Source organism: Sturnus vulgaris, chromosome 9, assembly GCF_052056855.1.
Source record: "Sturnus vulgaris isolate bStuVul1 chromosome 9, bStuVul1.hap1, whole genome shotgun sequence".
Lineage (NCBI taxonomy): Eukaryota > Metazoa > Chordata > Aves > Passeriformes > Sturnidae > Sturnus > Sturnus vulgaris.
The window spans coordinates 23,825,918-23,843,483 of record NC_142251.1 but is presented as its reverse complement, the minus strand read 5'-3'; the positions used below and the strand labels follow the sequence as shown (position 1 = coordinate 23,843,483).

Below are 17,566 nucleotides of genomic sequence, written 5' to 3'. Positions count from 1 at the left end.
TCAGCAGGTGCAGAGTAGGCTTGTAGTAGAGTATATGTTAAGTGAGCATTTCATTTACCCACCTGTTAGGGGGAAAGTTGTCTCTGTTGTACAGGTGTTAAACGAAAAAATAAGCTTGAGGTCTGGGCAGAGGAGTGAGACGAGTCCAAGGCAGGGAATAGCTCTGGGAATTTTGAGGCTGGGGTGTAATACAGGGTTAGAAATGACCAACGTGACTTGAGCAGCTCTACCATGAATAAATGCTTCTCCAGTGGCTGCTGGTGAAGTGTAAATCTGATGCTTTTGCTGTGACTGTTTGGTAGTGAGATTGGTGGTTTCCAAAAGCTATTGCAGATTTCAAAGGTAGTTTTTAAAATGCCAATTTATTTTTAAGAATTTGCAATTTGTGTTAGACAGTTGTCGGAAATTGTAACAGAATCTGGGTTTGTAGCTTATAGCATATTCCTAAAAAAGCAAATGAAGGAGCTAAGTGTCAGAAAAACTATTTGAAATTATCTTTTCTATTACGGGTTTGTGTCAGAGGCATATGGATGAGGACATACGCCTCTTTCCATTGTGGTGGGTCCATGAATAGCCTGGTTCACGCCAAAGTAAACATAAAAATTATCCATTGTTAATATCCATAAGCGTTTTCCCACTTGTTTCATTTCAATGTAGTAGTATTTATTATAGTAGGGATATGAAAGCTACAGCAAGAAATCATGCTCAGTATTTTATATCCATGGAGGTCTTTTTGTGCATGGGTGATTCCTTATGCTTCCCATTCTTATTTTTCCTTCAAGATAATAGTGTTTCTCAGTATCTTTCATGTACTGTTTTTTTCTGATAAATAAGTGTGATTTCAGAATTTTTGTTTGGTATTTCTGTGTTTATTATGAAACATTACTGACATTACTGTGTAATGAAATGAACTAATGGAACTGCATTGAAATAAAATGTATTTAGACATGAAAAAGTCCTCATGTGGTATTCATGCATGGGGAATACCGCCCTTGTTATTTTCAATGTATTTGCATGCTTCAGATGTCAGGGAAAAAGTCAGTGCAACCATGGTGTGTATTTAAATAGGTTTGGCAGGAAACGTGGATAGAATATATAATTTTAGCTGAGCACTGATGATCTAAATAATACAATGAGAGATATTTCTTACTTAATTTTAAATGAAATCTGCTTTCTTAAACCATGTGTCAGTATATGGCTTTTATTTTTATGATTTTATCAGTTTGTAGAATGTAGTGGGAGCACTGATGATTGTTGTTTAATTCTGGGTGCAGATTAGTGCTGATATGCAGAAACAGAGCAAAGATGCATTTCTAGTAGCTTGCAGAAAAAGGGAAATTCTCTGTCAAAGAAGTAGGGAAGTTGTTTTTAAACCAGAGTGTTACTGAAACTGGGGGGGAAACTCCTCTGTCTACATTAGTGACATTTGTTTCTGCTAGCTTATCCTGGTAAATGGAGCAAAATGGCTTTTATTCGTCTTCACTATCTGAACAAAGAAAAAAAGTCAAAAGTAGATATCTGCAATTCTTGAAAATTGTTTAGTGGATTTCTTTGAAATGTCGTTTCTGTGTGCTCAGACTTTATTCCCCGTATTTTAAGATTTATATGCAGTTTGATGGAGTGGATTATTGGTTCTGCCTTTTTGGTTTTCAGTAGGAGCACTTGGTGCTATTTAGTGTAATTTTATTGTTCGGTAAGAACTGAGCAAACTGAATTTATTTTTGTGCTATTAATGTTTTGGAGGTAGTGGTGATGAGGAATTTTCTTACCCTTACTCTGCTAGTTTTAATTCACCTGAATTTGCTTCAATTTAGATGTCATGGCTTGAGTTTTACCTTGCTGAATGTTCTCCTAGTAAGAGCAGTGGTGTTGCCCTACAAATATTACAGCTTTCTTGCAGCTCAGGGGTGTGTAAATAGAACTGAGTGATTGTGAATTTTTGCTTCTTAACTTGAATGTAAAATCAGTACAGAATCTGTTGTCTCTGTGTTTTCTTGGATCTCACTTGGAGCAGCTGACTATTTGAGCCTGTAGCAAAGATAATTTGTTCTTGAGCTACTCAATTGTTAAGAAGCTGTTGTTTAAGCCTCACTGAAACCTAACATAAACTCTCACAGAGTCTTCTAACTAATCAGTTTTTCTGTATCTTAGTTCTTCATTTTAGCCTAGTTTTTACTCGGTTGGTATTAGCAATTCTTGAGCAAAATAGAGCAGGGCAAGATCTGAATTTTGAGCCATTTAGTCTGCAATATAAAGATCTACCCTAGAAAGTGATGTAATATATTCGTGGCAAAAGGCTGTAACACCAGATGTTTTTTGTCTGCCACTTATTGGGGTTAAGTAGTTTCTGAGTTGGTTTTAAAGAAGTAAGTTGGTTGCTGTTATAACTCAGCTTTTTGTTTCTTTTCCCCTAAATGATGTGTATTATTACACACTTGGAGTACGCTATGATTACATTTATGAAAGAAAACGCAAGATTATAAATTCATAGACACCACGTATTTACTTTGCTAAAAGAGCAGTCAAGCGTAGCTGTTAATGAAGTGTGTTGTTCTTGCAGCAGAGCTCTGCGGGTGTGAAGGATGGAGGCAGAGGAGAGCGGGGCGGCCGAGCCCGGCGGTGCCGCCTGGCGCCTCCCGGACACCACGCGGCTGCAGCGCTTCCTGTGCTTCGGCTCCGAGGGCGCCGCTTACCACGTCAAGGAGCAGAAGCTGGGCTTTCAAAACGCCGAAGCTTTGCTAAGGCTGATTGAAGAAGGCAGAGGCTGCGAAGTTGTTGAAGAAATAAAAGCTTTTAGTCAAGAGGGCAGAGCGGCAAAACAGGAGCCCCTGCTCTTTGCCCTCGCAGTTTGCTCGCAGTGTTCTGATGCCAAAACAAAACAAGCGGCGTTTAAAGCTGTCCCCGAGGTGTGTTGCATACCAACCCATCTCTTTACTTTCATCCAGTTTAAAAAAGATCTGAAGGAGGGCATGAAATGTGGCATGTGGGGCCGTGCTCTGAGGAAAGCTGTTGCAGATTGGTACAATGGAAAGAATGGCATGGCTCTTGCTTTAGCAGTTACAAAATATAAGCAAAGAAGTGGTTGGTCTCATAAAGATCTTCTGAGGTTGTCCCACCTAAAACCTGCCAGTGAAGGTAATAAATTTTTACTTACCTGAAAATACTGTGTTTTAAACCTTTTATATTTACTGTGGAAGTATTTTGGAAACGCAAGTGCCAAGTAGATGAATTCTCAGTGACAATATTCTGTAAATTGCGTCTTAAAAACGTGGATGTTCATATCAAAACCAAACCTGTTTATCTTCAAGGTAAACAGAGTTTGTTCCTTCTTTTCTTCCCTATATCAAGACAAGATAAAATACCACAACACCCTAATTTTGTTCCTATTTCCTTACAAATAATGAAATAACATTTTTTCATTATGTGGGAAGATCTGTTGACTTCAAATCTTAAAATAACAGAATGGTTTGGATTGGGAGGGACCATAAAGATGATCCAGTTCCAACCCCCCTGCCATGGGCAGGGACACCTTCCATTAGCCCAGGCCACTCAGAGCTCCATCCAGCCTGGCTTTGAACACTTGCAGGGATGTGGCATCCACAGTGTCTCTGGGCAATGTAGCAAACACCTAAAGCTCCTTACTTCTAAGGAGATTAATTCAGTAATTAAAAGTACTGCTCTAAATTGTGTGTGGCTGACCTTTTCAATTGGTGTTTGGCAGGTCTGAGAATGAAACCTGCTAATTCATTAGCATGCTAGAATGATAAATGCCAGTATACAGATGGTAATCCTGCTTGAGAAATGGTTTTCTTTTTCATCAGGAATTGCTATAGTCACTAAGTATATTACCAAGGGGTGGAAAGATGTCCAAGAAGCTTATAAAGAGAAAGCAGTTTCTGCTGAGACTGAAAAACTCTTGAAGTATCTGGAGGCTGTGGAGAAAGTAAAACGCACGAAAGATGAATTGGAAGTTATTCATTTGATAGAGGAATATGGTCTGGTTAGAGAGCATCTCCTGACAAACCATCTGAAATCTAAAGAGGTGGGTAAACTTCCTTAGTTGAATCGTCCATAGAAATATGAATTCTCCATAGGGTAATGCTGTTCAGAGTCCCAAGCATAGATTTCTTTTAAAATAGCCCTTATGCTGTTTTTCAAGTTGTTTACCCAAATAGTTCATGAAAAAAATTGAGATCTTAATGTCATTTTTACATTTCTTTTAAAATATACTTATTCAATGTGTAGCTAACAGTTCTTGTAGTTTGAAAAATCTCGTCTTTGTGTGTTGCCCTTTTCTTTCATCATAGGTTTGGAAGGCATTACTCAAGGAGATGCCTATTTCTGTATTGTTGAGAAATTTAGGAAAGCTGTCAGCAAATTCAGTGCTTGAACCACGAGGTTCAGAAGTGGCAATAGTATGTGAAAAACTGAGAAATGAGAAACTGCTAAAAAAGGTAAGAACTTTATAATCAGTGCCAGCCTTAGTGGATTTTAATTTTTAACGTTTTGTTTATCCTATTTAAAAAATGCAGTTTAATGCCTGCAACTTTATTTCAATACTTCTGTTTATATTTTCTCATTTGATTCCCCTCCTGTTTTCTGAAACATTTTGATAAACTAAGTGTATTGGCAGCTGTTGGATCTTTTCTTAAATGAGGGCTGTGGCAAGCTTTGCTAGTTGGGTTCATCAGTTTCTTCTGAGACTTGTAGTTTTTAAGTGAGTTAATAAAATAACATAGCAACTGAGGGGGAAAAACAAAATGGACAAGGAGACTTCCCTCTTTTCTGATTGTTTTATTGCCCATCAAAGTGGTAGGAAAGTAAGAGGGAAAAGAGGGTTCCCCAGAGAGAGAATAAATTTTTCAGGGATTTAGTCAAAGGTAGAGAGGACAAGTGTCCTGAGCAGCAGTTTTGTGAGATGAGAAAATTAAAATCAGGACTCTTAAATTCTTCAGCACCAGAGCTGAATTGAGCACAACAACAAAAGTCCTTATTTCCCCATCCTACTGCAACTTCTTTTCTCTGGTTTCTTCCTTAATCATACACAGGCACTGGAGAAGGGTGAGCAAAGATCATGGCTCAGTATCTTGATGGAAGATAGACATGGACAGGCATTCAGATTCACTGAGTTTTGATGCTGGCAGTGATTAAAGACTGAAACACAAAGATAACAAAATGTTAATAAGGCTATATAAGTTAAGTTTATATATGGAAAGCAAAAAATTGTTTGGAGTGCTTTATAGCATGAGAAAAATGAATGCTATGTTCCAAAAATAATTTCTTGTCCAGTGTTACTGTATCTTGTATAAAACTAGTTTTAAGTTGGTTCTTTTCCTTGTTCAGCTCCTTTCTCTTCAGCTGGGCAGGAACTTTCTCTTACTGTAAGCCTGTGATGGAAAATAGCATTGGACAATCATAGAAATGCAAAATTTTACCAGAATTCTGGTGATGGCATCCCGTTTGGTGTTAATTAGAGGATTCTTGAGAGGGAGTGAGGTCCATTATCAGTAACCCACAAGTATCAGTTCATCCAACAGCTGTGTAAAGACTGCATGAGCTCTTTAGATTTAACAAATGTGAAGTAACCGTATATTGAACCTGTGATTTTCTGTAATAGTAACTTATTTTCACATTTAGTTTTTGCTTTTTTTAAAGGAGGTTAAATTTTCATACCCTTATTTTTGATTTCTACCTGTAGGGTAGAATACATCCCTTCCATATTTTGGTTGCATTAGAGACCTATAAAGCTGGACATGGAAACAGAGGGAAGCTTTGGTGGCGTCCTGATGAAGACATTTTAGAAGCTTTAGATGCCTCATTTTACAAAGCTTTCAAGGTATTTATAGTACTCCAATTTGTTAAGCTTTTTGGGAGTTCTGTGTTTTCTGAAAGCCTATCAAGAACAGTTCCTGAAGCGGGTAACAATTCTGAAACTTTGGCAGCAGCACTGTCCTGATGTTACCCAGAAAGAGGAGAAAATGCCCACTTTAGGAGTGAAAGCAGCAGAAGAAATTAATATATAAATTATATGTACCTGTTAATTTTTGTCTTTTATTCTTTCAGACAATGGAACCAACAGGAAAACGTTTTGTAATTGCAGTTGATGTCAGTGCATCCATGACACAAAAGGTTTTGGGCAGTGTGCTCAATGCCAGCACAGTTGCAGCAGTAATGTGTATGGTGAGGCTTTGCATTTCTTTTATTTATAACTGTTTTCAGCTTGCATTGCTTTTCTGATACAAAGGTGCTCTAAAGCTGGTTAGAAATCAAGAGGAAACTTACTTATAACATTTTTGGGGAAGAGGTGTGACCTTGTGCCTCATTGATGAAAGCTACTAGCAACCATATTCAGAAACCTCAGTTTGAAGAAATTGGTTTCTGTTATAAATCAAAGTGGTTAGGGCAGGTTTTTCACTTATCTTAGCTCTAATAAAATGGCTTGCTATAAGCAATCTTACTACCTTACAGATTTCAATTTTTTCAGAAATATTCACAAAAAAATACAGGTTAGATTAAGAAATATTGGGAGAATTCTTATGTCTATTTGAGTTATCAATGTGGCTTTTATTCACAATTGCTTTCACCTCAGTTTAGTATTCAAAAGCTTCTTGTGTTCTGTGCTTTTATTGCAGAGGACTTGAACTTGTGTTGGCCCTTAAAAATGGTCAAGGTTTTATGTCAGAGGGGAGGGAAGAATAAAGGAAGTATCTTTAGTTACAGTAATTAGAGCCATTGTTCAGCTCTTTTTGCCGTGTTTGTTTGCAGTAATATTAAAGAATATTTAAAGTGTAGAGTGAACCATTACTGTTTATGAGGAGCCATGGACTTCAATATAAAAGTATTTGTCATGCTGTGTGTTGGTGGGAATGGCTCAAATCAGGCATTAAAAATTCAGAGTAATGTAACTGAATTATTTTTGTCTCCCTTTTCTCAGGTTGTAGCACGGACTGAGAAGGATTCCCAAATTGTTGCCTTTTCACACGAAATGGTCCCTTTTCCAGTGACGGCTGACATGACCTTACCTCAAGTTTTAGTGAAAATGTATGAAGTATGTAAAAAAAAAAAAGTGACAGCAGTTACATTGTATTTTCTTTGTAATAAGTTCTGCTACCTTGTTTAATCTGTGTCTCTCGAGTACAAGACTGGAATTTTTTTGGTGCATTTTATTTAGGGCAAGCCCAGCAAACGCCGTTATTTCATTTGCTAGATATTAAACATAGCAATTTAGAATGGCAGTGGTAAATCACAATGAGTTGACTTGAAAAGAATATTTAAAAAATTTAACAAAAAAAGCCCTGGACAGACATAGATAAAATGACCAAGTTTAACAGAAAAAGTCTCTTTGTGTAGTAACACATGGTAAAATACGAAGTTTACATCAAAAGTAATTTTTCCATGGTTTGTTAATTTCTGTATTAATGTGTTACATTTATATTTATTTTTTCCCTGTAAGATTCCAGTGGGTACCACTGATTGCTCCCTTCCAATGATTTGGGCTCAAAAAACTCAGACAGCTGCTGATGTCTTCATTATATTTACTGATAATGAGACCTTTGCTGGGAATACTCCTCCTGCAATGGCCCTTACAGAGTACAGAGAGGTAAATATGCTTCCAACTGTTTATGATTAATAAATACTATACAAAGTACCAGCTCTAAAAATCTTTTAGAGATTGGACTGGTTGTGTCTTTGTTCAGTGAATAATTATGTATTGTTAAAAACTTATCAGTACTGCAGTTAGGCAGAATTAGTGCACATATTGCACTAATTGTGCATGTTTAAAACCACAGAATTGCTAAAAGGATTTGTAAATTAGCCTGCCATGCTCAGTGTGCTGCAATGTCCCGTGAAATTTTGTTACTCAGGGACTGTATGAATTTGTCCATCCTATATATAATTGATGGAATAAGCTTTTATAGTTGTTACAGAATGATGTTTGACTCTCAGAGCTAAATTCAACTTTGGTGTCTGCAGTAAATGTCGAAAAGTTTCAATGAAGTAATGAAGGCAAATGTCAAGAGGATGAGATGACAGTATCTTGTGAAGAAAGCCCATTGTGTTTTAAAGGGACAGCTCTAAGCTGTACAGCTTCATAATTTTGCAGTAGAACAAAGAAAAATACCTTTTCCAAGCACATTTATATTGGAAACATTTATTCAGCAAAAAATCCTTTATGCTTTAAAGAAACTATTTTTAAACTACCAAAACTGTGTTTGCCAGGCATGGGTATATGGACTTTAATCATTACATAGTTTCCACCCAGGTGAAATGAATACCAAAAGTCTTTAATTTGGTTTCCTTAGTTGAGGTTAGCTGCCATTCCAGTGTTGACAGGCATCCTGCAGTGCTGATTCCTGCATTCCTTGTTTCTGTCAGTCCAGCCCTTCAGACAGTGGCTTATGCAAGCGAGATTTGGCCCTCTGGCATATTTAAGTTACTGCACATGTGCACATGTTATACTCTATATATGTTTTCTGATATTCCTTGTCTCTTTCCTCTAGAAAATGGCTATTCCTGCTAAGCTGGTTGTTTGTGGAATGACCTCCCATGGTTTTGCCATCGCAGACCCGGATGACAGAGGAATGTTGGACATCTGCGGCTTCGATACAGGAGCCTTGGATGTCATTCGGAACTTCGCTTTGGATTTCATTTAAGTTAAGTTTAGGCATCTGCTCTTCCCAGTGGGTGCATTGCCAGCAACAGACTTCACCCTGGGAACTCCCAGCCAAATATACTTTATTAGTTTATGACATACTGTATACATATCAGAATGTTACTGAAGGTGGTGGCACTTCAAGCATTTCTGACTAGAGCTTCTCACTAAGGTGTTTGTAAGGTTGAACAGAACTTCAGTCTCATGCAAATCTAACAGATTCAGAGAAACTCAGTGCTTGTATCTCTGGTGTCAAACTAATTGTCAGTAGCCAGTGATCCTCCTGCCAGTGGAGGTGGCAGCCACATGTCACCGCTGTCACCCTGGGACTTGGTGCCATGCAGCAACACACTGTGTGTTTGGACACTCCTGGTAATGGCTGGCAGTGCAGTCACATCACCCTTCAGAGTCCTGCAGCACAGCTGGCAGCCCTGCTCCATTCCCCTTCAGAAAGGCATCTCCACTCGTCAACCACCTTCCTTGTATTCCGTGCTCCCATGCTCATTTGCCCAAGGCAGTTGGTTTCTTCCTATACACACTACACACACTGGAAACTCTAGTTGGACTTAATTCCCTGACCAGCCTGGGCTCTGTGTGAGCTGGAGCTCCAGAGAGCATCATCCCTTGTGTGATAGCCACAGTAACTGTGCTCTGAGTTCTGTGGGCCAGCAACAGCCAGCCTGGATCTGTCCCAGGGGGTAAACAGGACCCCCTGTTATGATGGGATGATGGCAGGACCACAGTGTACTTTACAAACCCTTGGTCCCTGAACTTCACCAAAGTCTTCCTGGCTATCCTGGCCTGTACCACATGAATTACCCCATCCCTGTTGTCCTCAAGCTCCACAGCATCCACTGCCTTGAGGAGAAAGGTGATTTTGCCTGGGCCCAAGGAAGACACCACCACAGCAAACACTTTGTGTCACCATGCTGGACCCTGCTCTTGCTCTCCACCAGTGCTGCAGTCAGCACAGACACCAGCTTGGCCACATCCAGCTCCTCAGCAGGGTACTGTTGCCACAATGTTGTCCAGCTCCTCGTGGCCTTTGGAGTTCCATTGCTGCTGAGGACATGCTGCCTTCATCAGCCACAGGAGCAGGGGTTGTACTGCAGGATGGCCAATGTCTTGTCCCCCAGGACTTCAGCAGCAGCAGAGACCAGCAGTGCCAGGAAGTAGGTAGATCACCCCCAGAGAACAACCTTGGAGTCATCAAGGAGGGTGTAGAGGAAGCTGAGGAGCCCTAGAGGCCAGACTTTGGCTATTTTGGATTGAGAAAATCCCTTGCAAACAATCCTGTATGAAAAGGGGTCCAGGAAGGCTGGACATTCTTCAGGGATCTTAAAGATGCAGGCTGTCCCCATGTGGGGAAGAAGACCAACCTGTTTGAACAGGGAGCTGTCACTGGAGCTCAGGTAAAAAAAGACCTTTGGAAGAACGGGCAGGATGCTCTTGAGGACTACAAGGATGTTGTTAGGTTATGCAGGAAGGTTAGAAAAGTGAAACCCCAGCTAGAAATTAATTTGGCCACTGCCATAATAGATAACAAAAAGTGTTTTTACAAATACATCAGCAACAAAAGGAGGGCCAAGGAGAGAATCTCCATCTTTTATTGCCTGTGAAGGGAAACATTGCCACAAAGGATGAGAAAAAGGCTGAGGTACTTCATGCCTTCTTTACCTCAGTCTTTAATAGTCAGACCAGTTGTCCTTGGAAAGATAGAGACAAGGAACAAAATGAAGTCTCTGTAATTCAGGAGGAAACAGTGACTATTGCTCTACTTAAATGTTCAAAGGTCCATGGGGTTGGATGGAATCCACCCAAGCTGCTCTCCACCATTTGTCATCAATCCTGGCTAACCAGGGAGGTCTCAGGATGATTGGAGGTTGGCCAGTGTGGCACCCATGGAGCAGAAGGGCCGGAAAGAGGAGCCAGAAAACCACAGGCCTACCAGCCTGACCTCAGTGCCAGGAAGGTTATGAAATAGATCATCTTAATCACACAGAAGATGCAGGACAGCCAGGGGTCAGGCCCAGCCAGCATGCCTTTATGAAAGGCAGGTTCTGCCTGACCAACCTGATCTTCTACTCTGAATGGTGACCTCCCTAGTGGATGAGGTAAAGGCTGTGGATGTGATCTACCTGGACTTCAGCAGAGCCAAGGACACCATTTCTCACAGCATTCCCCTGGAGAAGCTAGGAGCCCCTGCTTGGACAGGTGCACTGTTTGCTGGCTGAAGTACAGGCTGGATGGCTGGGCACAGAGAGTGGTGACTGAGTCACATCCTGCTGGTCACCAGTGGTGCTGCCGAGGGCTCACTGTTGGGGCCAGTCCTGTTCAGTGTCTTTATGGCTGATCTGGACAAGGGGATCGAGGGCACCCTCAGTTTGCAGGTGACACCAGGCTGAGCCAAAGAGTTGCTGTGCTGGGGGGCAGGAAGGCTGTGCAGAGGAGTCTGGACAGGCTGGATCCATGGACTGAGGCCAATTGTATGGGGTTCAGTGGGGCCAGGTGCTGGGTCCTGCCTTTGGATCACAACAATCTCATGTAAAGGCTGGGGTGGAGAGGTTGGAAAGCTGCCCAGTGGAAAAGGGCCTGGTCTAGAGTGGGTGAACTTGGCCATCTGTGCCCAGGTGGGCAAGAAGGCCAAGAGCATCCTGGCTTGGATCAGAAAGAGTGGCAGCAGGACCAGGGAATGGATTGTTCCTCTCTACTTGGCACTGGTGAGGCTGAACCCCAAATCCTGTGTACAGCCAAGCATTGGAACAGGCTGTCCAGGGAAGTGGTGGAATCATCATCCATGGAAGTGTTCCAAAACCTCGTGGATCTGGTGCTTAGGCTCAGTGGTGGACCTTGCAGTGTTGGGTTGATGGTTGGACTTGAGCTTCAGAGCTCTTTTCCAACCCTCATGATTTTGTGATTCTTTATTACCTTTTTGTGAAGGGAAAACAAGAACAGCAGATTAGGAATTTTTTTTTTTTTCTTTTGCACACAATTTAACGGTGAGAAGTTTGCTAAAAGTGCTTACAGGGTTACATAGTATAAAATTTAATTTCGTTTATAGTAGACTATAAATATGGAGAGATTTTTAATTTCCCCCATTGCTGTGGAATGCTTATTTGCAAGAATAAATTCATGATATACTTTTAGAATGGGCCTGGAAACAAATGGGCTTAGTATTTTTAATAATGGCAGTTTACAAGCAACTTCATTGAGAGGGACTTCTCTTTGGACTTTTAAAAGTCTTTGTATTTTAAGTGTTACTAATGTTCAGTGGTTTCCATGGTTACAGTTAAACTCTACAAAAAGTTTTTTCTGGTATGTATTGAGACCATGTGACTGTGATACAGTGTAAAAGTTACCCAGGGACATTTTATACTGATAAAACTGAAAAGTGCAGGAGCTCATGCTAATATTTTTCTCTCTGAATTATCATCTGGGTTTCCAGGAGGAAATATGCCTTTAGATAAAGTGAGGGGCAATTTCTGCACAATACTATTTCAGAAGCACTAGTTTAGAGTTCAGACACTTTACAGGAAGTTCTAAAAACTGTTTTTAGTAGAAAAAGACCTTGGAAATGACTGGGATCTCACATTCAGTCCTTGTCACGACTTCAAGAAGCCTCAGCACACCTTCAGTGAGCAAGATTCACAAGTGCATGTGTCTTGGCCTGCTCACCAAAGTTGAGTGGGTACTACCAGAAACAAAAAGCTACATTTTTTTTATTTTTCAAAAGAATGTATTCAATGACTCAGAAACAATCTTCCTAACAGGAGAGTATTTCATTTTTAAAAATCTTTTTGTAGATTAGTGTTACTTCTGATTTAATAAATTAATTCAAGCTAACATATTTCAAAACTACCTCCAGTTTATAGTGACCAATTCTTAAAAACTTTTATGAACTGTACAGTCGCCCTCCTCCATGTTCACAAAATCTTGTTTAGGAAGTGATTGAAACTGGATTCTTTATTTTTACTTTTTTATTTTTTGTCTTAGAGTAACAGTGTGACAAAGAGAAAGCCAGTGAGTATTCTACCACTTTGGAACAGAAATTGATAGCAATTTGTGTGTATATGTATTTAATGCTGTGTTTTCAATATATATGTATGGGGGGAAGTTAAAAGATCTCTTTAGTAGATCAGTCTTATAAGATTTGAAAGGTTTTTCAGTGATGCTTTTATGACTTCCTCTAAAACATATGTATTTCAGCCTCTTGTATGCTAATGTAGACTGTTTTAAACAGTGAATTTGATGTTAATTTGAAAATAATTATGATTTATAAAAATATCATGTTTACCCATAGTGGTAAATGATACATAAGACCATATTTTTCTGCCTAAAACCCAAGCTTTTAAATGTAAAATGGAAGTTCCTACTATACTTTTGGTACTTGTAGCACTTTTCATTATGCCTCATTCCTGTTGATTATAAATTCAAAGCTTACATTGTGTAGCTGGGATATATATCTCTTTTGGTGCTAAAATAGGATGTTACATGTTCCTGAAGGTATTCTGCTACTTACTTACACTCTCCCTTAATGCATAATCAATAATCCAGTGAGGGAAGCCTTTCCTGGCATAAAGCAGGGCTTGAAGAACTGCTGGGTAGAGTGTTGCCTTTCAGCCAACATGAATGTAAGTCACTCCTGAATTATCACTGCTCTCACAGAACAGCTCTCACAGAATGCTTGGAGGACACAGGACTGCCACCAGCTCCTCAGGTGAGTTCTAGAACAAACCAAGTGTTCCTGCAAAAGCTAAAACATAGCACTTTTGGGTTTGCAAAAAGAAAATCGGCCATTTCTTGTGAAAAATAATGTATCAATTCTTGTGTCTAAACAAGACACCATGAATATGGGGAGTAAACTCATTTGCAAAATACTTGTTAATTTTTTCAAGTAAATGCACTGATGTTTTGGGGTTGGGTTTGGTAGTAATGCATTTTAAATGACACAATAGTCAAACATCTGATTAGGTGTTTTCTTTTAAGCTAGAGATGTCAAAAATAACTGATAGATAAGTATCTTTTGCAAGTACTTTTTCTTATTTGGAGTAGTATTTGTGAAGTAATAGAAATATTTTGGACTAAATATAAAATGAAAACTTAAAACAGGTGTTTCAAGTAACTTTCAAGTAAATTTATTGCAAATAAAAACTAGAGTAGTTACTAACAGTTTGAATGTATGGTTATAGTGGTGTTGCATCTTTGGAAGCAGTCCAGTTTAAAATGCAATTCCTTGAACTAGAGTGTGGAAGTAAAGACGAATTTTTCAGTAGGACTGATAGAAATTGTAGATCCCTGTATCTGTTGACACTGGATAGCTGTGACCAGTGGTAGAAGGTAGTCATCCCTGCTGGGGTACAGAATATGCTCCTGTACATTTATAGTATCTCTGGACAAAAAACCTTGTCAGGGGTTTATGTGATGTAAAACCAGCACTGATGAGACCCCGCTGCCAACTGATCCTCATTCAAGATTTGCACACGGAGGGGAAACAGAACTAAATGCTGACAGCTGAAACTTTATAGTATGTGGACCTTTGTTTCTGGGAGTTTCTGGTTTTGCCGTTCTCTTCTAGTAAGGGGCATAGAAGAATGATAACTGTATATTTCTTGTCCATAGACTGGATCTTTTTTATCTGCCTATACACTGAATTTTAGAGGACAGCATGACTCATTTGCCATAAGATGCATTTGCCCTGTTTCTAGTCTTTAGTTGTTAGACTGGTAATTTCCAAAGCAACATCTAGACATTTAAAGAGGCAGTAATTACTGTAATGCTTCAAAAATAATAAAAAGGTGAGCTAAGACAAAATTGCTAAACTTAAGCTTTAGTTCAGTGTACAATAAACACAACCTACCCTTTCATCAAAAAGGAGACTGAAATTAATAGTGGTCTTTGCATTGGAAGCACATTGACTGGAGAAGAAGAAAAGGGACTATAATTGTGCACTGCAGTTTATCAGTAAACATTGAGCAGGGACAAGTTTAAAGCTAGTTAATTTTATTCAAAATATTGAATTAAAAAAGGTCTAAATGCAGAGTGTAGCTGTAGACCAGGAAAATGCAGGTTTTCTGATAGCTAACATGGTTTCAGTTTGACTGCCATTTCTCTGTGACCCCCTTGGCAATTCTGGAGCATTAGATTATTGTGTTAAAGACTGTAACGTTCAGGCACTTTAGCTTTAGGAAAGAAGAGAAGCATGTGGTGGCTGGAAGCACAGCAGAAATGAAACATTCTTCTGTAAGGAATAAAGATCAAAGGTCAGGTTTCTTCATGGAAGAGGCACAATCAAAGATGAGGAGAGGGCAAGAGACTCTCGAGTTTTTAAAAATAATGCAGTGAGCACATCAATATTGTGTAATAAATTCAATAATGACAATAATAACTTTGCTAAGAAATAGAATTTCATGTCAGGAGTTTTAGACCTGGAGCAGGGAGTAGGAGAGTTTGAGGTGCTTGTAGAATTAGATTGCAGTCCTCTGTGTTTCAAAAAACAGAAGTCTAAAGGTAGGTGTAGTTCTGAGGTCAGCAGGGCCAGTCTAAATGCCCATGTGTGAAGGCTGCACTAATAATAATAGTGCACTAATAACTGGCACTAAAATACCTTGCTGCTTAAAACCACTGTTAAACCTGTTTGTTAAACACAAGTCTTAAGGGGGTTTATGTTGGTCTTTTACATTGCTGTTGTTAACTGGTGCCCATAAATGGGTATGGCTTTCAAAGGCTATTCAACAAAGTACATATTCTTGGCTTAAAAACACACCAGCAGTTTGGGAAATGTATTTTAATAATGGCTCTGTCTGTAAAAACACTATGAAAATATTTGTCTGCATTGCAAATTCTGATTAACCCTGTCCTGAGCTCACAGGAACCATAACAGAAGCTTTAGTTTTGGTTCAATTTGTTTTGTTTCTTCTTTTGCTGTACCCTTTTCTCTGTTAGCATTGGGTTTTTTCTGCTTTTCCATCTTGTCACCTTAGGCCTATACTTGAATCTTTTTTCACAAGCTGTCATCCATTCCTTTTTTTACTTTTTTGCCTCTGTTCTTCTGCCTTCTTGCTGTCACTTGAGTGTGCTCACTTAGCTCCCTGCACCAGAACTGATGGCATAGTATTTAAGGTTTTTAGTAATTAATATTTTTTCTGTTCTTTAATTATATAAATCTCTTACAAAACATTGATTTGCTTTATCGGTCAGATTTTTGGCAAAACTGTGTAAAAATCAGTGAACAAAAGTATACTTTATTTATTACAAAAATCCAACATCTGCCTGTGAATGGCTTTATTTGCAAGAAGTAACCTCTTACAATTGGCTTTTCAAATGTAAAGCTTTTTTCTAGGATTAGTTCAGTGATTTGAAACTTTTCATTCTTTTAAATAGTATCAAGCTGCTGTCATGCAGAATTAGGAAAACATTTAAATTAATATTCTGGATAACCCGGCAGCTACTTTGCAGTATTGACTAGAGAAATTCTTCGAAGAATAGACTGTGGAACTAAACCTAAGAGAAGAATCATTTGTCTGTCTTCTACATTTAATCCTTTTCTTTAGTTTCTATGAGATTCCACCAGTTTCTAGGTTTATTTTGCTGTCTGCAGTGGTTTGCAGTGCACAGATATGCTGTAAGCAGCTATTCTAATGACTTTCTTGCTGGAATGGTAGAGATTTCATCTTACCATGACACAGTGGAGTGTACAAATGGCTCAGCAAGAATTCTGGGGAAAAGGTAAAACACTGACCAGAACAGTGTTTTATGGATATGCTGCTCTGAGGGAAATCATAAAAGATTAGCTGATTTCAGCAGAAGGTATGGTGTCTTTAAATATGTGTGCTTACATATCTGGATTTATGATTTTGATACTGCAAAGCGTGGTTTCTTTAGGTATTTCTGCATTCTGAATTTAAGTTTAAATATATATATATATTTGCATATATATGTGGTATGTTGAGAACTTTTACAAATGCTTCATTAACAAATAATGAATAGAAATAGCTGTTTTCCTAATGTTACCAGCTTAAGAGTTAAGCACAAGTAGTTACAAATAAAATGTCTTTTCATTCTCCTGTAAAAGTGCAGTTCTACTCTTTAAAAATAATTCTGTATTTAAAAATCAACACATGGGCACATTCACAGCTCTCTGTGCTTCGTTAAAAAACTCAGTGTTTGTTTCCAGCTTCTGCTTCTTAGAAGCATGGGATTTAAGATGGATGAGCAGGTATCCAGATCTTCTAGAGGATAAATTTTAATATTTAGATCTCAGGACAAGCGTATTTTAAGATAAACAGCTTTGTCCTGGAGACAATGGTGGGGGGAAAAAAAGGAAATTTTTAATTACTATTCTTGGGGTTCTTTATTTTGGTTGTTTTTTTGGGTTTATCCCCCCTAGATTAAAACCACAGTTTGACTGCCATTTTGTGTTTAATTAACTTAAGCATAACATGGCTTTGTGCCATCCAGTAATAAAGGCACTGTCTTGCTGCTACTTTCTGTTTAATTGTACACAATGAAAAAAAAATGTTTGGATGGGAAGCCTTAATATGGTTTAAAAGAAACATAATTAACCCTTTGGGTGCCTTAAGCTAGATCCTATTTAATGATGGGGCACTCCCTTGCATCTGCAGGCACACGGCTTGTTTCAACAGCTGCAAGAGAATTTGTCTTAAGTGACAATGCCCTGGGATTTCCAGAACTTGGAACTCAAAGGGGTATTTTAGACTACTGGTTAAAAAAACAACCCTCTAAACAGGGAACAAAATGAAAAGGTCTTTGGAAAAGTCCTTTTCATACTATTGTTATTATTTTTACGTGATGGGTTTATCAGCTTTGGGGACAAAATTATTGTTAAGCTTCTGGTAAAAACATCACTGGCTGAAGAATTCTACACAGAGAAAAAGAATACTTGGTATTCTTATA

General features: G+C 38.8%; 1 protein-coding gene across 3 annotated transcripts; it reads left to right on the top strand.

Annotated features, from left to right (window-relative positions):
* Nucleotides 1-2,575: 2,575 nt before the first annotated feature.
* Nucleotides 2,576-8,752, top strand: RO60 (Ro60, Y RNA binding protein). Of its 3 annotated transcripts, none has more exons than XM_014886754.2 (8): nucleotides 2,576-3,135; nucleotides 3,822-4,042; nucleotides 4,308-4,454; nucleotides 5,699-5,836; nucleotides 6,064-6,180; nucleotides 6,935-7,048; nucleotides 7,454-7,600; nucleotides 8,502-8,752. In XM_014886754.2, exons 1-8 carry the CDS (start codon nucleotides 2,583-2,585, stop codon nucleotides 8,652-8,654), a joined length of 1,590 nt encoding a protein of 529 aa, XP_014742240.1. In that variant the 5' UTR covers nucleotides 2,576-2,582; the 3' UTR covers nucleotides 8,655-8,752. The 3 variants fall into 3 exon arrangements, 2 of the variants coding, with proteins under 2 accessions (XP_014742240.1, XP_088026269.1); XR_015805504.1 differs by having other exon boundaries at nucleotides 2,581-3,135; nucleotides 6,935-7,041; nucleotides 8,502-8,639; XM_088170143.1 differs by having other exon boundaries at nucleotides 2,767-2,906.
* Nucleotides 8,753-17,566: the final 8,814 nt, after the last annotated feature.

Coding starts and splice junctions, on each gene's coding strand:
- RO60 (XM_014886754.2), top strand. CDS start 2,583: ATGGAGGCAGAGGAGAGCGGGGCGGCCGAGCCCGGCGGTGCCGCCTGG. Junction 7,049..7,453: donor TTTTAGTGAAAATGTATGAA/GTATGTAAAAAA, acceptor TTTCCCTGTAAG/ATTCCAGTGGGTACCACTGA. Junction 7,601..8,501: donor CCCTTACAGAGTACAGAGAG/GTAAATATGCTT, acceptor TCTTTCCTCTAG/AAAATGGCTATTCCTGCTAA.